General features: G+C 41.2%; 1 protein-coding gene across 3 annotated transcripts in view; it reads left to right on the forward strand.

The window, feature by feature from the left end:
• Positions 1–20,745, forward strand: part of tmem184ba (transmembrane protein 184ba) — a 23,669-nt gene extending 2,924 nt beyond the window's left edge. For 2 of the 3 annotated variants that reach the window (XM_030078640.1, XM_030078641.1), the window contains 8 exons: positions 286–516; positions 3,335–3,500; positions 9,723–9,813; positions 10,788–10,955; positions 12,630–12,799; positions 13,841–14,035; positions 15,244–15,270; positions 16,593–20,745. In XM_030078640.1, the coding sequence (XP_029934500.1) occupies positions 286–516; positions 3,335–3,500; positions 9,723–9,813; positions 10,788–10,955; positions 12,630–12,799; positions 13,841–14,035; positions 15,244–15,270; positions 16,593–16,822 (1,278 nt within the window). In that variant the 3' untranslated portion in view covers positions 16,823–20,745. The remainder of the gene's footprint in view (positions 1–285; positions 517–3,334; positions 3,501–9,722; positions 9,814–10,787; positions 10,956–12,629; positions 12,800–13,840; positions 14,036–15,243; positions 15,271–16,592) is intronic. The other variant, XM_030078642.1, reaches the window with a different exon arrangement.
• The last annotated feature ends 626 nt before the right edge of the window (positions 20,746–21,371 follow it).

Consider the following 21,371-nt stretch of genomic DNA (forward strand, 5'->3'; position numbering starts at 1 on the left):
GGTGGAGAAAACGGGCGCTGAGCCGTTATCAGCTGTGTGTTTCAGAGGTTTGCACATGCAGGTCGATATGTCACCATGGCCTGACCTTTAGTGGGCAGGGCCAGAGGCTCTGGGCGTTTCTTATTGAGTTTTGTGCAGCTGCAAACTTTCGAACAGGCAGGTTGTGTGTTTTCCACCGGATTGGTATTTGAGTTGATTTATGTCAAATTTAGCCTACTGGAAATGAACTAGTCGATGCCAGACAAATATTTTAGTTAAGATCATTTTCACCTGTGTTGTGTGCAGATGTTGAGGCTGTGGAGGCGAGACATGCCGCTGTCGGAGAGGTTAGGGGACGACTCGCCCCTGGCTGTGGCCCCTGGCCCCCCGACCACCGCCCCGACTGGGCCCAACATCTCCTGGCTCCCCGAGGCCCCGCTGCTGAGCCCGGACCAGCCCATCTTCCTGATGACGCCCGCTGCCCAGGCTGTGTCCGGCTTCTTCGTCTGGACCGCACTCATCCTCACCTGCCACCAGGTGCGTTTAGATGTTAAACACTCCTCACCTTCTGCCAAAGCTTTGATATTGCCAGTGGTATGTCAATGGTAAAAAAAAAATCATATTTGAGTTGTTATGACAGATATTACAGCTGTGATATGATTTGTAATTATTGTGGAAATTATTATTTTGGAGGGTGAAAAAATGAATATGATTAGATTTTTGCTTGGATACATCTCTGTATCACCATAATACTCTAGATGCTGCTAAGCTTTGACATCATGTCTTATACAGGCTTGAAATATCTTGCTTTGCATGTTATGAGTCTATATAATATATTAATTTCAGCTTTTAAGTTGAATTACTTAAATAATTGAACTTTTGCACGATATTCAAATTTTCCGAGTTTCACCTGTAAAACTCCAGTCTTGCTCTGTCACCGTCCATTTAGTTAATGATTAACCTTCATGACACAAAATAAGCCACTGATAAAAAAAATTGGTAGGAAATGAAGTGAGCTGAAGATCCAGATGTTCAAGCTCCTGCTGTGACTCGGTGAAACAGATTTTCTATCACTGATTCTTGAGAATTTGGATAAATCATGTCCCACTAAGAAAAATGCTATTTCTGTTGGAAATTTACAACATTTTAATGAATAAAAAGAATCAAGGGCATAATCAGGGGGTCCTTTGCACATTTGTAAGGTTCTTTTATAGGTTTATTTTAAATTTGTATTAATTTAATGATTATATGTTGGCCCATGGCCTACAAAACCAGTTGTCCTCAGATAGGAGATAATCATTTCAACTTGATTAAAACAACAAGTAATAATTTCAATGAATAATATCTTTACCACATGAAAGAGTACATCATAATATGTATTAAAAACTACAAACGATGGGTTTTGAACAATATTTACTATTATGTGTCACATTCGTCACCACCGTCAGATATTTATTTAAAAAAAAAAAAAAAAACTCTACAAACACAAGGTCAATTACATTCCTGAGGAGCCCTTTTCAAACCTTCAGCTCTACTGCATGCTTCAAGACCGCTCAGGCTCCTGGAAGTTTGCTATTTTCTCTTAAATCTCTTCATATTTTTGGACACTGCTACTGTCACAACCATAACATGTCAACACCGTCACTTCTGTATAAAAAATATTAGATTAGATTATGGAATAAATGTATACTTTTTAAGAAGAGGTCTGATGCAGGTAGCAACAGGGCGAAAACAAGCTGGCTAATGTGAACAACTCATGCTTATCATGTGAAAGAGCAGGTTTTTGTCACCACCGTCAGACGTCACCACCGTCAGGTTTTCGGTGACGGTGATGACTGAAGTCTGAAAAATGCTTATAACAGAGCTCGGGATTGTTATTTTTTGTACCAAATAGTTAAATAAAGTTGTTAAGCAAGAAGCCATTGACTTGAGTGGTATAAATTTTGGAATTGTATGTTTTAATGAGGCCACTGTCACCACCGTCAGATTAGTGTCACCACCGTCAGAGGCAGTTATATTGGTTTTAAATGAATATGCTTACAATATGTTTCTTTGGTGCTGTTGAATTATTAAAGTAATAGTCTCTTTAATACAAAAATACGTTTTTCAAATTAAAAAAAAATATTACGGTGACGGTGTTGACAAAAACAAAGTAGCCTCATAACTGGAAAAATGCCTATTTTATGAAAAAAAATGCAAAATGAGGAGGTTGCACCGGTACATTGCTGAACAGCCAAGACCTTGGCCTATAAGGATATACCTTCAGATTTTGTAATTTAACGCACTTTTTTTTCCAAAATTAAAACCTGTTTTATCCAAATTCCCAAGAATCAGTGCTGTAACATCAGTGTAATTCAGCCTGACAGGTTCGCTGCGTGTGTTGTTTCATGCACAGGTGATGTGATACAGCAAACATACACACACTCACACACGCACACACACACCTGCTCAGGCCGAGAGGAGGGCAGGGGTTGCCTGGCAACAACCTCTAAGCAGGTGTTTATGGTACAGAGCATGGACACACACACACACGCAGTGAACGGTGAAATCTGATTTCAGTGGAAGAAGATGAAAAGCATGTGAAGTCTGGCTCAGTGAAAGAAGAAGGAAAAAAAACAAAAGATGAAAAAATGGGCAGAAAAGTAGGACAGAGGCTCGAGGTGGTGTGTATGTGTGTGTGAGAATCTTCTTTCATGTCGTGTTGGTTTATATTCTCACACATTCCTGTGAGATGACATCAGGCAGGCGTGTCGATTATTCAGGGTCAGTGACAGAGTCCACTACTCTGCAAACACACAAAAAAATCATTATTCACATTACCATGTCATTATGTTGGAATGTAACTTAGTTTTGGTTTTGTTCAAAAATATCAGGTGTTGGAACTGAGAACACAGAGAACAAACTGCAATAAGAGTTTTTAGGTTTTAAGTTCAATAGTCAGAAATGAATTTAAAAATCAGCCGCCCCACCTGACATTTTCTGAGTGGTGAGGTCTGAAATCTTGCTAAATATGTAATTTACGTCATCAGAAAAGCTTGAAAGAAATGATTTATGCACAGGAAAGAGTTTAGTGAACTTTAAAATGCATTTTAAATCCCTGTCTTGTGTTTTTAAAGCGTCACTGGCTCATGAACTGGATCATATTACAGTGATAGTCCATCATCCACGCATCCAGGGAATACGTGTGATATAATGTTAATATACCCAGAAAACATTTATTTCTCTTTTCTCTCCACTCTCCACTCTTCTTTCTTTCTCCACTTTTGTCCTCTCATCCCTTTTTCCATCTCTTGATTTCACATATTTCCCTTTTCTTCATCCACTTTTCCCTCTCTTCTTGCTCTCTCCCTCTCAGATCTACATGCACCTTCGTTTCTACAGCTCTCCTAACGAGCAGCGCCACATCGTGCGGATCCTCTTCATCGTTCCCATCTACGCCTTCGACTCGTGGCTCAGCCTGCTCTTCTTCACCAACGACCAGTACTACGTCTACTTTGACACTGTCCGGGACTGCTACGAGGGTAAGGACCAGCCACCCTCTTTTCTTTCCTTTATCTGTCTCTTTATCTGTCTGTTTTTCAGTGTGTTGTTTCCTCCTGAACTCCCAAAGCAAACTGCCATCTTCCATTTCTGCTGCATTAATTAATACATTTTACTTACCTGTTACCAGTCTAAATGATGGTTGTATTTCGTGTTGCTTCACTTTTTGGAAGTTTACTCGGTCTGAGATGAGATAACGAAATGCATCAGTACTTTTGTTTGTCTTAAAGGGGCCGCAAACTCTTTTTTTTTAGTGTTACTCTGGAAGAATACCCCAATGTTTAGGGTAAAATCCCCTTTTTCCAACTTACCCAGGCTGAGGAATGATGTTGGACATCATTTTCACCTCTGAACATCCACTGGTTCGGTTCCTATGGGTAGCATTTTGTGTTAGCTTAGCATAAAGACTTGAGGTCTATAGGAGTCGTTAGCCTGGCTCCGTCAAAGTGAAAAAATAAACCCCTTACACCAACTCCAAAAACTGTCTTATTTACAATGGATCATGTGAATTTGGAATTTAAAAAAAAGAAATGAGAGTCATTGTAGTAGAAGTTAATTTGGGGTGGATTTTTGTCTACCTTCAGCAGTGTGCCGATCACCATGATAGATGGAAGGATAAATGTGTTTTACTTTTAAAAAACTGTCATGGTGCAGAAAGTTGACTTGGATAAAAGGGTCCACCAAATGGCACCTGTGTGTTCTGTCGTTTTTCGTGCACAGTGGAGAGTAAATGTTTGCACATCCAGCCTGTTGTTTGGGCTCAGCTGAAAGATAAAGATGCATATGGAAACAGGAGCACAGCTGCCAGCGCTTTGTTTGACTAGCGACTCAACGTCTGTTGGACCTGTTGGGTTGAAACATCCCGTTTTTACTCAAATAAAGTGCTCAGAGCTTTAGTCCAGTGTGCAGATATTTTTCTCTGTTTCCATATGTCATGATGATTTCAGCCTTTCAGCTTTCTGAAACAGGCCGTAATGACAAGCAGTTTAGATTTGAACCGTCTGGCTCTTCATCCTTATGGGATTATTTGAGCTGTGGTGAATGTTCACCCTGTCTTTCAGCAGAGAGAGCCCTTTCTACCTTATTCATTTCCCACGGGGCGTCCCTGTTTGTGGTAACCTGCAGTCAGAGGCATTTCATAGCTGACCTGCATTTTCAGTTCAGTTTTGTCTTGTGGCTGTTTATTATGATTGAGAATAAAACTTGCTTACTCAGTTTGAAAGGAGGCCGGGTGTAACCGCTGAGTGCTTTCTGAAGAGGGACTTTCAGGAGTTTGAGGTGAAAAACATAAGTTGATCTGGGCATTAGAAGTGTTTCTTTATTTTCAGATTCTAGTTCTCTAATGATCTGCTGTGCTTCTATGTTGTTTGGCCTACTTCCTGCTTGCTCCAGTGTTTACATTTTTGTCATATCCGTACTTTTCCTTGTTGATCCAAATGGGAGTTTTTTTTTGGTTTTTTTTTAGCACACACCCCTTTCATGGATTACTGTACTAAATGTCTCTTAGAACATTTGGTTCTGAGGAGTTGAATGAAAGTGAACGGTGTCTAGAGGAAGGGAAATAAGCCACCAAGCAGGTTTCCCTTGATAATAGCGCACAAAAAAATACCCACAGGAGTTTTTTAGAAATGAGGACAATCGGCTTCACAGTGGCAGAGCCCTGAATCACCCTGAAGGTTGGAGGCTTGCTGTGGGTTTTGTCAGCTCAGCGCTGAGCGAACAGATGACGCCAGCTCGCTCTGACTCGCTCTTCTGCTCGTTTCGGGAGGAAGTGCTGTGCTTTCTAAGAAGCAGTCGACCCTTCTTCCTCTTTCCTCCTCCTCCTCCTCGTCCTCCTCCCTCCTGCCACCTGTTACATTCAGAGGGATGGAAATAAACTTCCTGTTACAGTGACGCTCACTTCGCGTGGCACTTCCTGTTGATGATGTCAGGCGTGAGGCTCTGCACTCATGCAGATCGCAGATGGATTTTGTCTGTTTATCGTTTTTGGCAGTGTGTGTGTGTGTGTGTGTGTGTGTGTGTGTGTGTGTGTGTGTGTGCGCGTATCAGACAGGTGGAAGGCTCACTGCTGCCTTGGTCACACAGCTCTCCTCCTCCTCTCTCCTACATGTTGTCTTCTCTCTCTCCAGCTCACCTCGCCTGCCAACGTCACTCCGGGCCGTGCCCAGGTTTCCTGAGCGAGGCCGACCTGTTGCATGGCAACTGGCCTCGTCGCCGCAGTCCTCCTCTTCCTCCTCTTCCTCCTCTTCCTCCTCCTCCTCCTCCCCCTCCTCCCCCTCATCATCATTAGTCAGATAATAAGAGTTTGTCTCAGCCAAACTTGCTGAAGTTTGCATTCAGCCGGGTATAGGCCTGCACCATAGCAACAGAGGCGCTTAAGAGCATCCCTGGGAGGGAGAGAGAGGGAGGGAGAGGGAGGGGGGAGAGGGGGAGGGGAGAGGGAGAGAGAGAGAGAGAGACCTGCTTGGAGCAGAAGAACCAGTTCCCTTTGCTTTGTTCATGACTGTTTGTCTTTATGTCTTGTGGAGGCTGACAGCTGTCTGGCATGTCAGGCATGAGCTGTGAATTCAGAGCTCGGAGAAAACGAAGCGCCAAAGTCACACACAGGCAGGGAAGGAGAGTGGAACACAGCCCGGAGTGGGGCGGCTACAGGGAGCTGACATAACTGACCTCGCTGCCAGCGGGACAGCTGGCGTCTGCTGGGACACGTGGCATCTGACAGAGACGACCGCCCGCCTCCCAAGACACTCTCTCTCTCACACACACACACACACACACACACACACACACACACACACACACACACACATATGTATCTATATATACATAGGGAAAAGAAGCTCCTCAGGAGTTAACAGGATTAGCATGTTGGAGGTGTTGGTGATCATCATCATCCTCCCCTGAAGAGCTGAGATCATTTGCTGCTCACAGGCCAGTTAACGCCGCCGCACAGGCAAGAGGTCACAGAAAGGTGTGTGTGTGTGTGTGTGTGTGTGTGTGTGTGTGTGTGTGTGTGTGTGTGTGTGTGTCAGTCACACCTCTCTGCAGTTATTACAAGTGTTTGTTGGACATAGGCCTGAGCCAATGTCTGATAAAATTGAATATTGTGATATTAGCGACTATATGTGACGCATTTTCTCCGATATCGTAGAACGAATACTCAAGATGAATTTTTTAACGGGGCCTTTTTAGCTTGACGTTGTTATTCTGGAAGGTTTCAGTTTGTTATTTGCATCAGTGCAGTTTTTAAATATGAAGTGACAGGATGCCTTTGACTGTGGGTTTGACCACAGTTTTTTTTTTTTTTTTTTAAGTGAAGCTGCCAGTAGCCAGTATTTTGAAATGACATTCAGTATCTTTTTAAATTTGAAAATTGCTATCCAAGTAAATACATAAATACACAATTACCAGAAATGATCACTTCCTAATGAAATGTTTGAATACACAAAATGATCTATGAATATTGCAAGTGCAAAAATAAAAAGATGGGAGCCTCTTTGTATGTCAAACAATATTTAAAAAAATATTTTAAGCCCTAGAGAGTAACCTCCTTTGTATCAGAGAATGAAGAGATGGACACATCATTATTTAATATTCATATCTCAAATATTTTGATCTCTGCTTTGTGATTTGCCTGGTTTGGTAAAATATCGTGTTGTGGTGTCCTGAAACGCCGTAAATTAAGTGTCATGTGTCTGAAGTTGCTAAAGTTAGTTGACTTAGAGCTGATTCAGACATTAGCACAGCCGCTCTGCCAAGACAAGCTGAGGCCTGGATCACGAAGCGGGATTAAGCCGTTAGTGAGATCACTTCAGGCTCAACTCCGGATTTTCTGGATCACAAAGCTGGTTCACCTCTGATCGGGATAGGAAACCTATCCTGAACCTATTCTGAAAGCTAGCCTGCTCTGGGGAAGGCTAGCTTTCAGGATAGGATTGAATCCTACATAAAGCTCCGCCCCCTGGCCAATCAGCTGTTTGCCAAAACATGGCCTGTCCAATCATTGAGGATCCCCTTGAACGAGTCCAAATAAGGAGAGCATTACGGCGTGAAAGGATTTTCCTGCACCAGTCATATCTGTTAGATTTTGCCGACGACTCTCTGTATGAGAGAGAGGATGTGATGCTGATGTTCAGCAGCTTCAGCCTGGCTAACAGCTGCCTGGTATACAGAGCTGACACTCTGCAGGAGAGGAACACAGAAATGAGACATCATTAAAGGAAATTTGATAATTCAAAGTATTTTTAGAGGTGTTTCACAACATTTTAGGGACGTTTAAAATGGCACAATTAATTCAGTTTTATTTATTTATTTATTTATTTCAGTTTATTTATTTATTTATAAATAAAATAAATTGAAATTGAATTGAATTGAATTCACAGTTAATTAGCTCTAAATATTTTTGGGGGGGACACATTATTCCTGGGTGAGAGAATGGGCCTGATTGACAGCTCGCTGATGCAAACATGAAAAAGGATCATTTGTATCCTTCATTCCAGAGGGCGAGTCGGCCTTTAGATTTGCCTTTTGTTCCTACAGCTCAGTGTCTGATTTTATTGAGGCTGTCAACCTGATGTGCTGACATGATGGAACTTTGGCGTCCGCTTCATTTTATTATAGCCTGTATAACAGGCTATAATAAAATAATGCAATGGTGTTCTTGTGTTGTGTTTTTGTGTTTTTACTTGCTCCCATGGTCTTTGAGCTGTTGATGTGTAACTTGCGCATTTATGCAGTTGGCAGTACATTGCCATGCATTCTGCCTTCTCTTCGTGGCAGCCACTGTGTTCGATTTAGTGTGTAAATGTTGTTTTTCCTCCTCATACTTTTCCAGTATAACACGCTGCTCCTCCGACGTGAAACACCATGTGCGTTTCTCCTTGTCGCTCATGTTTGTGATTGGTCGGCTGCCTTGGAACCCGCCCCTTATACATGCACGTTCACAGCTCTTGATGAGGCAAACCTGGATCGTCTGAGCGAGTTGATAACCAGCGTCATGAGTTTCAGGGAGTCAGGGAGATCAGGGAGTTTATCCCTGATCACCATGATCTCCATTAGTGTCGCCAGATAGGTTTGAGAAATCCAGGGAAAACTGAGCTTGCTTCATGATCCAGGCCTCTGCTCTGTTTGGTGAGAAACATCTGCCTCGTGTCTCTGTGGATGTCGCAGCAGCAGGAAGTGATGTCGTCCCCCGTGCTGGTGGTCTCCGGGCGACAGCGGTCAGAGGTTTCTGCGCTGCTCTCTAATGCAGCAGTGCTCGGTGTTTCTGAGCCAGGAGACCACAGACATGAACTCAGTTCTTCTGTCTTGCAAAAGAGACTTCACTGTCAGTGGGACTCTTACCTGGTTAAATACAGGTCACATAAAAATAAAAATTTACAGCTGCTCTAGCCAGGATTTATGTGTAAGTCAGCACTTGTCCTCTTGGCCATAATGATAGTTTGGGGCTGCAGCAGAGAAGAGCTTCCCATCTCCAAAAACTGACAAGCTGTAGATTAAATTCTGCAGCTTGTTTGTCCACAGGAAGTGACGAACCAGAGCGTTAAGACTGAAATCCAGTCTGGTTACCACTTTGCAACACGATTACTCTTATAAAGGGTTTATAAACACTTTATAAACCATTAATTAACAGTTGTAAACAAGTTACAACACACTTTTCAAACATCAGTGCACTGGGTCACCATTTGGTAAGATTATGTCACTGCTGCACTGCATCTGTTCTGTTAAATCTCAGATGTTGTAAGTCTCTTATCTTACTTCATATTGTCACTTTATCAGTCAGCCAACCTCGGTTTCCAGGTAAAGTTAATAACCAATGAGATCTGAGGCTTAACTGTACAGAAAAACATGAGCCTTTTTTCTGTTGCACTCTGTATCTAATGTGTTATAACAGCTTATTAATGATTTAAAGAGTTCACAGCCTAATTAATAAACCTATTATGAACCATACATAAACCAACAAAATATTATTGACCTGTAGTTGTGATGATTGTATTTTTTTCCAACAGCATTATGAAGAATGGCCTTGAAAGTTTTGCTAATTGTGTCTCTTTGAATGATTTGTGCTTTTTACCGCTGTGCTGTGTGTTTCCCTGGGCTGTGGAGGTCATGTGTTACTGTCCAAATGAAGTAAATGATGTCTGCTGACATGCACCAAGCGTCCCTCTCACCTGCACTCCTGTTTTCTGCCGTTTTCTCCACAGCGTTTGTCATTTACAACTTCCTGAGTCTGTGCTACGAGTACCTGGGAGGAGAGAGCGCCATCATGGCCGAGATCCGAGGGAAACCAATCGAGTGAGTCTCGGCCTCTCGTTTAAAATTTAGCCGATGTGACGTGTGTGATGCTGTGAGTGAACAGGAGGCGTCTTGTAGTGTGAACTTGTGCCTCATAACCCCGACAGTATCACTCCACGCTGGTCACACTGCAATGAAATGAAGCTGGAGTGTTTATTGCTTTTGGCAGAGGGTTAAAATGACATTATTTTAAAAATCAAAGTTCATGACTTTGTTAATGTTTGATGCTGTTAGGCGCCAGTTATTGGCCTGTCACAGCTGTATCACTGTCAGTGAATTCATGTTGTCCAGTATGTGCCAATGTGAAAACTTTTCAACAGCACATAAAGCAGAAAAAGATGCTTTGAGCAATGCAGAAATGAGTATTTGATTGTTTTTCCTTTTTCTTAATTCAACTGTAATTTATATATTTAAACATGTAAGTTTTTTGGGTGTTTTTTTAAATTATTATTTATAATTGCTCATAAATATTCAGTTCAGTGAATTTGTTTTCATATGAGTGCACTGATGTCCCTAATTCTCCCCTGATATCTGTATCAGCCCCAAAAATCGGTCAGGCTCTCAGTGTTGTAGCTGAAGTATAAAAGCAGCACTAACAGGCTCTATGTCAGCTCACAATGAAAATGTTTTAAGGTTTTATTGCTCAGTATTTGAAACACTCACATGACTGGCATTCACTGAAATGTCACTGCTTTGTAGTTAAATAGAGTTATAATGTTAAAACCAGAATAATGTTCAAAGTCAGTTGTTCTGCTTTGAGATCAGCAAATAATTGTGTTAGTAGTTAGTATTTCTCAAATGGTTGGTGTCTCAGTTTTGAGCTAACTGTTTAACTTTCGCATTCCTGACCTTAGAAAAGCTTTTTTAATATGGATATTTGACTGTCCACATGAGTCTGTTAATGTCACGCTCATGATAATTATAGAATATATTCTGCTGTTAGTACTGACACTGTGCCCCCCTCCCCTCTGCAGGTCCAGCTGTATGTACGGGACCTGCTGCCTGCGGGGGAAGGCGTACTCCATCGGCTTCCTGCGGTTCTGCAAGCAGGCCACGCTGCAGTTCTGTGTGGTCAAACCGCTCATGGCCGTCATCACCGTCATCCTGCAGGCCTACGGCAAATACAAGGACGGAGACTTCAAGTAAGGGCTGGGCTTGGGTTAGGGTTGCACAACTACTCGACACATCCTGGCTGACGCAACGAGCCAGCGTGAGGGCCCGGCCTCTGAAAACTGTTTTCTGAAGACATAATCTCAGCAGGCCGAGGGGAAACACACTCTGATGCAAGTCTAATGTGTGTGAGAGCAACCGAATTAATGAAGTGCTGGACTGTTGAAACAGTTTGGTGATCTTTACTTCAGAAATATAAAATTAACCTATTAATATTAATATTTCAGAGCATGTGTTATGTTCTAAATGATAAAAAGAAACAAGAAAAGATAAAGTAGTAGTTTGCAGACTATAAATAAATAAATAAATAAATAAATGTCAGTTTCTTTATTTTTTCAGTTTTTTTATTTATTTCTAGACAGACATGACAATGTTGACAGATACACAGTGTAAAAAAGACAAACAAAAACAAAAAACAAAACCAAAAAGAGATAATAAAATAATAAATAATACATGTTCACTTCTGTTGTGGTGTGTGTGTGTGTGTGTGTGTGTGTGTGTGTGTGTGTGCGCGCGTGTGTGTGTGTGTATTCGGATGGTTAAATGAGATGCCCTTGTATGTAATGATAAAGAGTGGTACCGATAATAATAATAATAACCACAATAAAAATTATACAAACAATAATATTGATTAATAATACTGATATAATAAGAAATAATAATTATGATAATAATGTTAGTAATAATAATAATAGTAATAATTGCGATAATAGTATATATGATAGTGATAAATGTATGTTTCAGCAACAAAACCACAAAGAAAGTTAGATAAATAAGTAGATAAACAAATAGTAATAATAATAATGATGATAAAATGAAACAATACAGAACAAAAAGAAATTTTTATAGTCTCATGCATGTGTATGTATGTGTAATATTAATACTAATAATAACAGCAGTACCTAATAATGTATATTTATATGATCTAAAATGTATATTTGTATAGTATCTATGGGGCGAGAGGAGGGCAGGACCAAACCGGGACAGTGTTGAGGCCAGTAGAAGACCCCCCCCCCCCAGCCCCCAGCAACACATTATTTTTTCAGTTGATTTAACACAAATTGCGGTTAGGTCATAATTCCTGGGACAAATCCTCTGCTCCACAGGAAGTAGGCACAACAACAACAATGAGTTCAATACACCATCAAACCACACACTTGATGGATTGATGAATCTCCTGAAAGTATGTGAAGTTTAAGTACACGGTTTCCTTTGAAAGAATATTTGTTGATTTCATATTTTAATCCCAAAGTTATTTTTGTAAGTAAGACAAAATACAGAAGAAACATTAGAAATGTTTTTTTTTCTCCGTGATGCAGAAAACAAACAACGAAAAGAGTGCCACCTACAGAAATTCAAACTCCATGAGCAAAAAATCCTAATCCCGTCTGCACTGTTTGATTGACAGATGATCTCTTGGAGGTGCAGTGCAGAAAAACCACAGCGATGAGTGCTTTGCACCAAAGAGGAAGGCCAAAAAATGGAGAATGATTAGATTAATTGATTGTTCCAGGCTGATTGTCATCACATTTTTAATCAGAGACTTTAATCTCTAATGGGAAATTTGGCTTGCAGGTAGACAGACACTTGATAATCACAGTAAAACCACTCACTCACATCATCATTGCTCTTCCTCCTCTCCTCAGTGTTGCCAGCGGTTACCTGTATGTGACCATCGTGTACAACATCTCCGTCAGCCTGTCCCTCTACGCCCTCTTCCTCTTCTACTTTGCCATGCGGGAACTGCTCAGCCCCTACAGCCCCATGCTCAAGTTCTTCATGGTCAAGTCTGTCATCTTCCTGTCCTTCTGGCAGGGTGAGGACACGCCGCACACGACACTGTGTTGTGTTATGTTAAAGAGTGCATTGAATAATGTGTTTTTTGACTTTTGTTGTCTCCCAACCAGTTAAGTCTTGGGAGTTATCCTCTAGTTTGTGGTTGTGAAGTTTCATGAGGCTGTGATTATCCTTGAGGTCACTATAGGTCATTTTACACAGTGATACGTTTCAAAAAGTCTCTGACTGCAGTGAAAAGGCTGCTATGGGGGCCAACATCATCACACATGAATCAAATGTGGCTCATTGAATCCACAAGAGTCTCAGCTTTCCAGTCAAAGCAACTGATGCAGCTCCAAGACTGTTTAGGCCCCAGTCTGCACACACACACCATTTTACAACAGGCCACAAGAACACAAACTGCATGGGATTAGCAGAAGGTGGGCGTGTCTGCAAAGGGGAGAGCCGTGGCTGCCCAGAGAACCCATTTTCATTCACACATCTGGAGGTCAGAGGTCAAGGGACCCTGCTGAAAATACCCATGCCTGTTTTTTCCCTACGCCAAAATTTAGCCGAACTTTAGAGCAATATTTAGCCCCCTTAAAGAGGCGTTTGCTTTATATTGATTCAGTAATTTAAAAAAAAGGAAAAGGAAAAAAGAGAATCGTGACACTTGAGTGAATAGATTTTCTTTACACTCCTAATATCTTTCCACCCATAATGGCTGACAATGATATGCAGTTTTGTAAGAATCAGAGCACAAATGACACATAACTGAAAAAGACCATGTCTGTTCTGCTCTGTCGCTTATGTAACAGTTGTATATGGATAGTCACAAAAAATGCCAAATTTCATAGCCTGCAAAATGTCATGATACAGGCGATTCTGCAATATGCGATATATTGTAAGATGATCACCTATGATCCATCAGGATATCAGTAACTGAAGAGGAAATAATGCCCTGGAAAAAGCCAAATATTTTCCACAATCGGTACAGAAATCCCACATCAGTGAGGCTCTAGTAAAGATCTAGTAAAGACAAAATCATCCTTTTTTAACACTTCATCTTCTTTCTGGTCAGGCCTGTTGCTGGCCATCCTGGAGAAGTGCGGGGCGATTCCTCAGATCAACTCAGTCGAGGTTTCGGTCGGCGAGGGGACTGTTGCCGCCGGCTACCAGAACTTCATCATCTGCATCGAGATGTTTTTCGCCGCCCTGGCGCTGCGCCACGCCTTCACCTACAGCGTCTACATGCACAAGAGGCTCGACTCGCAAGGTGAGGAGGGTGGAAGAAACAATGACAGGGGATGTTTTTGGTTTGCAGCATGTGTTCTGAAATGTTCCTCGCTCGCCGTCTCAACCTTTTGAAGCCTCAGCAAATAAATTTGATTTCTGTCATAAATATGGGAAAAAGGTAATGAGCAGCTTAACATGAAATGACCCAAGAAAGTAGTGAAAAGTTAGCAACCTGAAAATTATCAAGGAAAAAAAGCAAAACATACAAAAAAATAGAAATGATCTGAAATTATGTAACAACAAAAAATATAATAATAATAATAATATTAATGATAATAACAAGAAAATGACCTGAAAAGTAACCAAAAAAAAAGATTTTTTTTCTTTTTAACATAATATTAAATCTATGTTTGTAGTGGTTATAGATATAGCTTTCTGGACATTTTTTCCCCTGTTTTTTCTCAGGTCATTTTCTTGTAACCCTTTACTAATTTCTTGCAAATTTCTTTCTTCTTTGCTCATTTCCTTTTTCCCCTATGTGTTTGAAAGAAATCAGCCTAGTTCGCTCAGGTTTCAAGACATTTTGTGAAATCTTTTAAACCTTCACAAGCATTTGAACATAAGACATCTGACGTCAGTCCAGGTTTCCAGGGGTTAAAGGAAAAATCCACCCTAAAACACTGAAAACTTTTCTCAGGTCCAGTTTTGCTGCCCTTACTGTGGTAAACATCGGGTTGTTGTTCTTTCTAGAGCTGTTTTTCCCAAAGTGATCACTTAAGGGAAAAGCGGTTAAACCAACGATGTAAATTTCACCTATTCACCACAAAGTAGCTCCTGGATGTTTGCAGTCCTGACTCAAGCCAGCACACACCGTGATAAAGCCAACGCCGTCCGCACATGTGAGGGTGGATTTTTCCCTCCGTCATGTTGAGGCTGTGAGTCACAGCTTTGTCAGAGCTAAACTGGAAACCAGTCCAGCATTGTTCTCACACTGTTTTTCTACTTTATCTCCCCCATATTTATTTTTTTTCTCTTTCATTTCCCTTCTATTGTGAAACTGAGTGCTCCTACACTTGTTGATTCATATTCCCTCCCTTTTATTCTCCACTTCTGCTTTTCCACGCCCTCCTGAGTGTTTTTTCCACACCGACCGGGCAGCTTTTTCCTCTCCTGTTTCTGCACATCCATCTTCACCTCTCTGTCTTTTTCTCTCTCTCTCTTTTTCTCCTCCTCTGCTGCACTATAAAGGACCCGCTCCTACATACGGAGAGTTTGGTAGGTCTAACACTGAATGTCTTTACTCGTTTCTGCTGCTGTTCTTTTATTTTTTTAGTAAAAACTCTTAGAGCTGTCTTCCCCTCCTCCTTCCCTTCCCTCCTTCTTATATATCACCTCCACCCCTTTCTTCTCCTTCCTCTCCCTTTTACATTTGCTTCTTCTCTCCCCCTAAATCACAATCCCTCTCTTCCCTACACTCCCCCCCGTTTTCTCTCCTGTTCTTCTTTCACCTTCTCCCTCTTTTTCTTGCCTGGCTCCTCTCCTGACTCCCTCCTCAATTTCAGTTGAGTGAGCTTTTCCAGCTTGAAGTGCAATTCTGTGTAGTTTGGCAGAGCACTGGCAGTGATCAGTAGTAGTTAGATCAGTATTAGTTATAATAACAGCAGTAATACAAATATATGTAAAATAAAGAGAAGATTAATAAAAATGAGAAAAAAACAGCAAAAGATTTCAGAAGCAAATGCAGCGAAAATGTAAATGTAATGTAATTAGATTTAATATTAGTTTGTGTTGTTTGTTATATTAGCCCCTTTTCCACAACAGGCCACATGCACATGTGTGTAACAAAAGGTTCATGATTCATTTTTTTTTTTTTTTTTTTTTTTTTTTTTTTTTGGACTTGACTCCATATCCTAACTTAACAATCAACAACAATCAACAATCATAACATGAGAAGGGAGTGAAATTAATTTTGAGGGAAATGAGGATGTTTGAATATCGAGCCCTGCGCTGTGGAAAAGGGGCTTTCAGGCTGTGGCATGTGAAGACACACCGGCTGGCACAATACCTGCTTCACACTCACCCGTCTGTTTAGGACTGAAAAATTCATCAAAATATCATCAAAATTGCAATGTGGCCAAGTGCAATATCCAAATCAGTCAGGTAAAATAACATCATGAATGAAGACGACCTGGTCCACAAATCATATTCTACAGACATAAGAAAAAATGTTTGTTTGGTATAGACCCCAGCAAAAATCACATCATTCAATATTTTTTTCCGACATATAATTAAAATTATGATGCAAAGTTTTCATTCCTGCTAAAATTACAAATGCACTATATGTAAAAATAATTGTAAAATGATTTACACATTATATTAAGCTCTACCATCAGTATTCTCAATATGAAGAGTTCATGGCATTTTTAAAAAATTATCATTATTAAGGTAATTTTGAGCTATCAAAAAAACAAAAAAAACAAACACTGTCAGGCTAATGTATTGGCAATACTGGCTTTTGTGCCCCCCCTGCAGGGACCACCACCCACCACCACCACCACCTCCTCACCTCTAACCTCTCCCCCTCTCTCCGCCTTCAGGCCGCTGCGCCCCCATGAAGAGCATCTCCAGCAGCCTGAAGGAAACCATGAACCCGGGCGACATGGTCCAGGACGCCATCCACAACTTCTCCCCCGCCTACCAGCAGTACACACAGCAGTCCACGCTGGACCAGGGCGCGCCGCCGCCCGTCTCCCGCACACACAGCACCGTCAGCGCCCGCGGCGACACCGAGAAAACCCTCCTGCTCAGCTCCGATGACGAGTTCTAGCCCCAGAGACCTCACACACACACACACACAGACACACACACACAGACACACACAGACACACTGCTACTTCAGCCTAATCTGATTCAGACGGCTGCTCTGACGTCTGAGAGGAACTGACTCCTTCTTCTAAAGAGTGTATGTGTGTGTTTTTTCAGTTATTTTTGGGTGTGTGTCTGTTTAAGTGCAAGGACCTCACTGTGTACTCACACACACTTTAGATTTCTGCACACACTTTTCCCTGAGCAGCTGACTTAGTGCAAAAACACTCTACTTTGTTGTCAAAGCCATCGCCTCGAAAATTCAGCGGCTGCGTCAGTTTTTTTGCAAACTTTTGAGTCAGACCTGCTCTTGCTGAGTCACACTTGAGTTTTGAGACAAAGACCTTTTTTCTGGCTTCAGTGAAAGCTTTATTTCACACCATGGCAGAAAAAAATAACATTTCATAAAATAACATTCTCTATGCTGAATTAGTTGCAAATATTGTATGAGTGGATTTTATTTTCCAGGTTAGCTGGCGGTACAGAGCTCCTGTTTCTCTTCAGAGTTTCTAGCTGGGTTTAAAGGGACGGGGAGGTTTTTAAAGGCTTTTAAAGGGACACCGTTGAAAACACGAGTGCAGTGGAGTCCTGGTGTCAGCCGGCTGTGTGGATTGTGGTGGTTTTATCGATATGTCCGGGAACACTTGAGAGCAATACCGAGCGGATTACAGATTATAGATCTGCTCAAAGCGCCAGTCTAGTGGGCAGCGAACGTGATGGCCCGACAGCAGCCGCAGCCGCAGCCGCAGCCGCAGCCGCAGCCGCAGCCGCAGCCGCAGCCGCAGCCGCAGCCGCAGCCGCAGCAGAGCTGTCTGGGATTATACTGGTGTAATTGGGGCGTTATTTGTATGCCAGAGGATTAAGGCTTGTGCTGGTTCACTCAGGGCGCCAGACCTCTGCAGGCCACGATGTCGGCTAAATGGATTCAAGGAAAAAAAAAAAACACACACACACGCAGCAGAGGAATGTAGGCTAAAGCTCACTTACAAAGCCTGATCTCATTAAAGGAGCTCTATTACTGGACTTTTAATTTTACTCTATTAATAAATGTGAAGGTGCAAAGATGTTTTAATGCAGGCTACGGTCAAATTTTTATTTTAAAGTCATTCTAGACTAACTCCAGTAAACGCACCATTGCTGAACTTTATTCTAATTGGCATTCAGCACTGAAAATATGCTGAAATCTAACCAATCAGGCAAGTAGCTTCAATTTTAGCCAATCAGGATCCAGTATTGTGACTGTTTTGCCTGTGAGGACTCACGGTGCGTTCAGATGGCTCTTGTCAGCTTGTAAAATCTGAACTTTCTGAGTTTGCCGGTAGAAATTTCTATTCAAACAGCTGTCAGAATCATAAATACGAGGGGTAAAAGTCATGTAAGTTCCATGATACCTGATTTAGGAGTTTTGCATCATCTTGACATATGTGGACAAGTTGAAAACAAAGTACCAGGTCAGTGGTAAATAATATCCCTATAATTTGTCTTTTTTGATGGTTATGTGTGTAAATCATGGTAACAGTGACTGGTCCTGTCAGTACCAACAGTGATGTGAATAATTTCCACCTGTTGTGCATTGGTCCAGATTCTTGAAATGTCATCAGACATAAGAGAGCCGAAATTAGCTGGTATTTGACTTTGCCATGTGACATTTTTCCAATTTTACAAGTTGACCTAGCCCACCTGAATGCAGCATATTTAAATATACTACATTTATTTCGAAGTCATTATAAAGAACATTATTTTTCATCCCAAGCTGTATCTGGAAAAAAAAAATCCAACCTAAAATCACAAGATTTGAATAATCTGGGATCTTAAAACTGTGGGATTTTCCTTTCATGCATTTATAACTCAACAGTCACTTCCCTCAGTTTAAAGTAATAAGTTTCAGACTGTCACGTTTCTTGGATGCCATTAAGCTTTTCCAGAAAATCCTTTTAGAATAATTTTTTCTTGCTCTGCAGCAGAGCTGCTTGTTTGATTACGCAGATTTTGGGCCTTGACTCATTTGAATGAGTCACTCTGGCCGAGAGCTGCTCATGTGTTTACTGTAACACGTCAAGCTCTGAGTCACGGCTCTGATGCTGCTCTGTGTGAACACCAGAGGGCAGCATGCAGGACTCACACACATACACACACACATACTTATCTACAAACCGCAGACAGGCAATTATAACACTTTATTCTTGGTACACATAACAGAAAAATGCTTTGTTTAAGCACCAGGCTGAAGCCTTTTCCCTCTAAAGCCCCTTGTCCTCTTATCACTGTGTGTATGTGTGTGTGTGTATGTGTGTGTGTGTGTGTGTGTGTGTGTGTGTGTGTGTGTGTGTGTGTGTGTGTGTGTGTGTGTGTGTGTGTGTGTGTGTGTGCGTGTCCATGCATGCTCATAAACAAATGGAAGCAATTTCCATTTTTTATACTATGGGTATTTTTTCATTTTTACCTTCATTTCGAGCCGCAGAGATGCTAAAGTCTTTGCCCCGGAGCTGCAGCCTATTTTTACTGGCTGATGAGCTCCAGTCTGGATAATTGGGTCACTGTGTTTTGACATGAATACAGACGGTTTTATTTTGCTTATTATGGCCAGTATATTAACTCCCATCCAGCCTCAACTTTATAGGAGCTGAAGTCTGAAGTTTAGTTGAAGTAGAAAGTCCTCAGTTCACTGATCGGCTAATATGATGGCAGCTCATTTATATTTAGACAGTCCAATCATGGGAAGGGGTGACGGTATAAATCAAAATCTATATCTTACCAGCAGTGGATAAATTCCCTCTTTGAGTAAAAGTTTTTGCTCACAAAAAGCTTCTCCCTTCTTTATTCCAGGTCATTTAACTTCATTTTCAGACTGAAACCGAGGACTTAGAATTAGGGTTTGGTGTTTTGTATGTGTGTGTTTGTATGTGTGTTCACTATAAAGGAACATCTGTCAAGGAACACTTCACTCAAAATACACACAAAAAAAAAGTTTTTTCCCCACTTAACCCTAGTGAAGTTTTTCATAGAGGACAGCGTCTGTGTGATTTGGTGAGGTTTCCAGTCTGTCTCCCTTCACCCTGATACAATATCGGGGTATTACTTTATGGAGCACAAGCCATCAAAAATGTCAACAGCAACAGCTCTTTCCAAAATAATGACAGAGATACCCAACATAATCCACAGCCCTGTTTTTTTTTTTTTTTTTTTTTTTTTTGGGGGGGGGGGGGGGGACTATTTTCTGCTTAAGACCTCCAGAAAACTGTATCTGTCCCCAAAGCAGCACAGATTAGCTGCAGATTGTCGGCATTATTTTGCGTGAAATGTTCCTTTTAAGTATCATGCCACAGAATGGCAGAAATGGGCGCCGTCTCAGCGGAGGAAACTCAGTCAGTGGGCAACACTGACCGGATGATGTTTGATTTTTCACTTAAATGCCGATATTACCCAACTTTGAATGCCATATTTCAGTTTTTCAGCTGAAGACATTTGGAGAAACTGCGTTGTTTTCCATCTCGTCTTCTGCTCTAGCTGCTCTTACACTGTCAAACCTCTCTCTCTTGTATCAATGGTGTAACTTATTTGGTGAAATGTGAATGAATATTGCAGAGGAAATACTCTTAAGGTTTATGTTGTAAAGTTTCAAGTGCTGTCTACAGGAGGAATATAATTAATGAAATACTCTGTGTTTAATAGCGATGTATGCTGTAAAGTTTGAGTAAAACAAAAAAACTTAGTTTTGTACTTTTACTCCACAACTGTCTTTTTTTATTATTTCAATGACTGGTTTTGTTTTTAGGTCTTTGTGTACTATAAAGCTGCTCATATGAGGCTTTTATTTTATGTCCAAAAGACGATGGAGAAATATTCTGGAGAAATAATAAAAGATGTTTAGTTTGGTCTTAAAAGCTTGAGTTTTGTTTCTCCTGTTTTGTCTTGTGTCTGCTGTTTCTCAGACGGTGTGGAGCTGAACTGATTTTCATGAGGCTGAACGTGATCACTGGTGGGTGAAAAACAACAACAAAAAAAGCTTTTGATGCACATGCACGGAAAAACTCATACCTCAGTTTGCTCCCTGCTATCACTTGAAAGCAAAAGCACGCTCACGGTTCTCCTTTCTGTTCCTTTATATGAAAACCACCAGTCAAGAAAGCAACTGTGACTCATTTTTAAACATAAATATGCCACTTTCCAATCTATTGTGACTTTGGCACAATAACTGCAAATGAGACAATGGTCAAGGCAGCTGGCAGCCTCCATTCATGCTGGTGGTGCTGCTTCTCAAAATAAAAACCACATCTTCCATAAACCATGCCGCTTCCCGCCACAAAGAGCATGTTAATTGTTTGGTTTTGCTTCACTGAAGAGAATAAATATGTTTTCTTGTTTGTTTGTTTGTTTTTACCCTGTCAAACTTCAATTCTTTCCATTATCTAACAAAACTCTTCTCTCTGCAGGAACAGCGTCCTGTATTCCTGTTTGGTGCCGTAAAGCAGCAGCAGATTTTAGTGGCTTACAGAGGCAGGTTTACGTGC

This window comes from Myripristis murdjan, chromosome 19 (genome assembly GCF_902150065.1).
Source record: "Myripristis murdjan chromosome 19, fMyrMur1.1, whole genome shotgun sequence".
Lineage (NCBI taxonomy): Eukaryota > Metazoa > Chordata > Actinopteri > Holocentriformes > Holocentridae > Myripristis > Myripristis murdjan.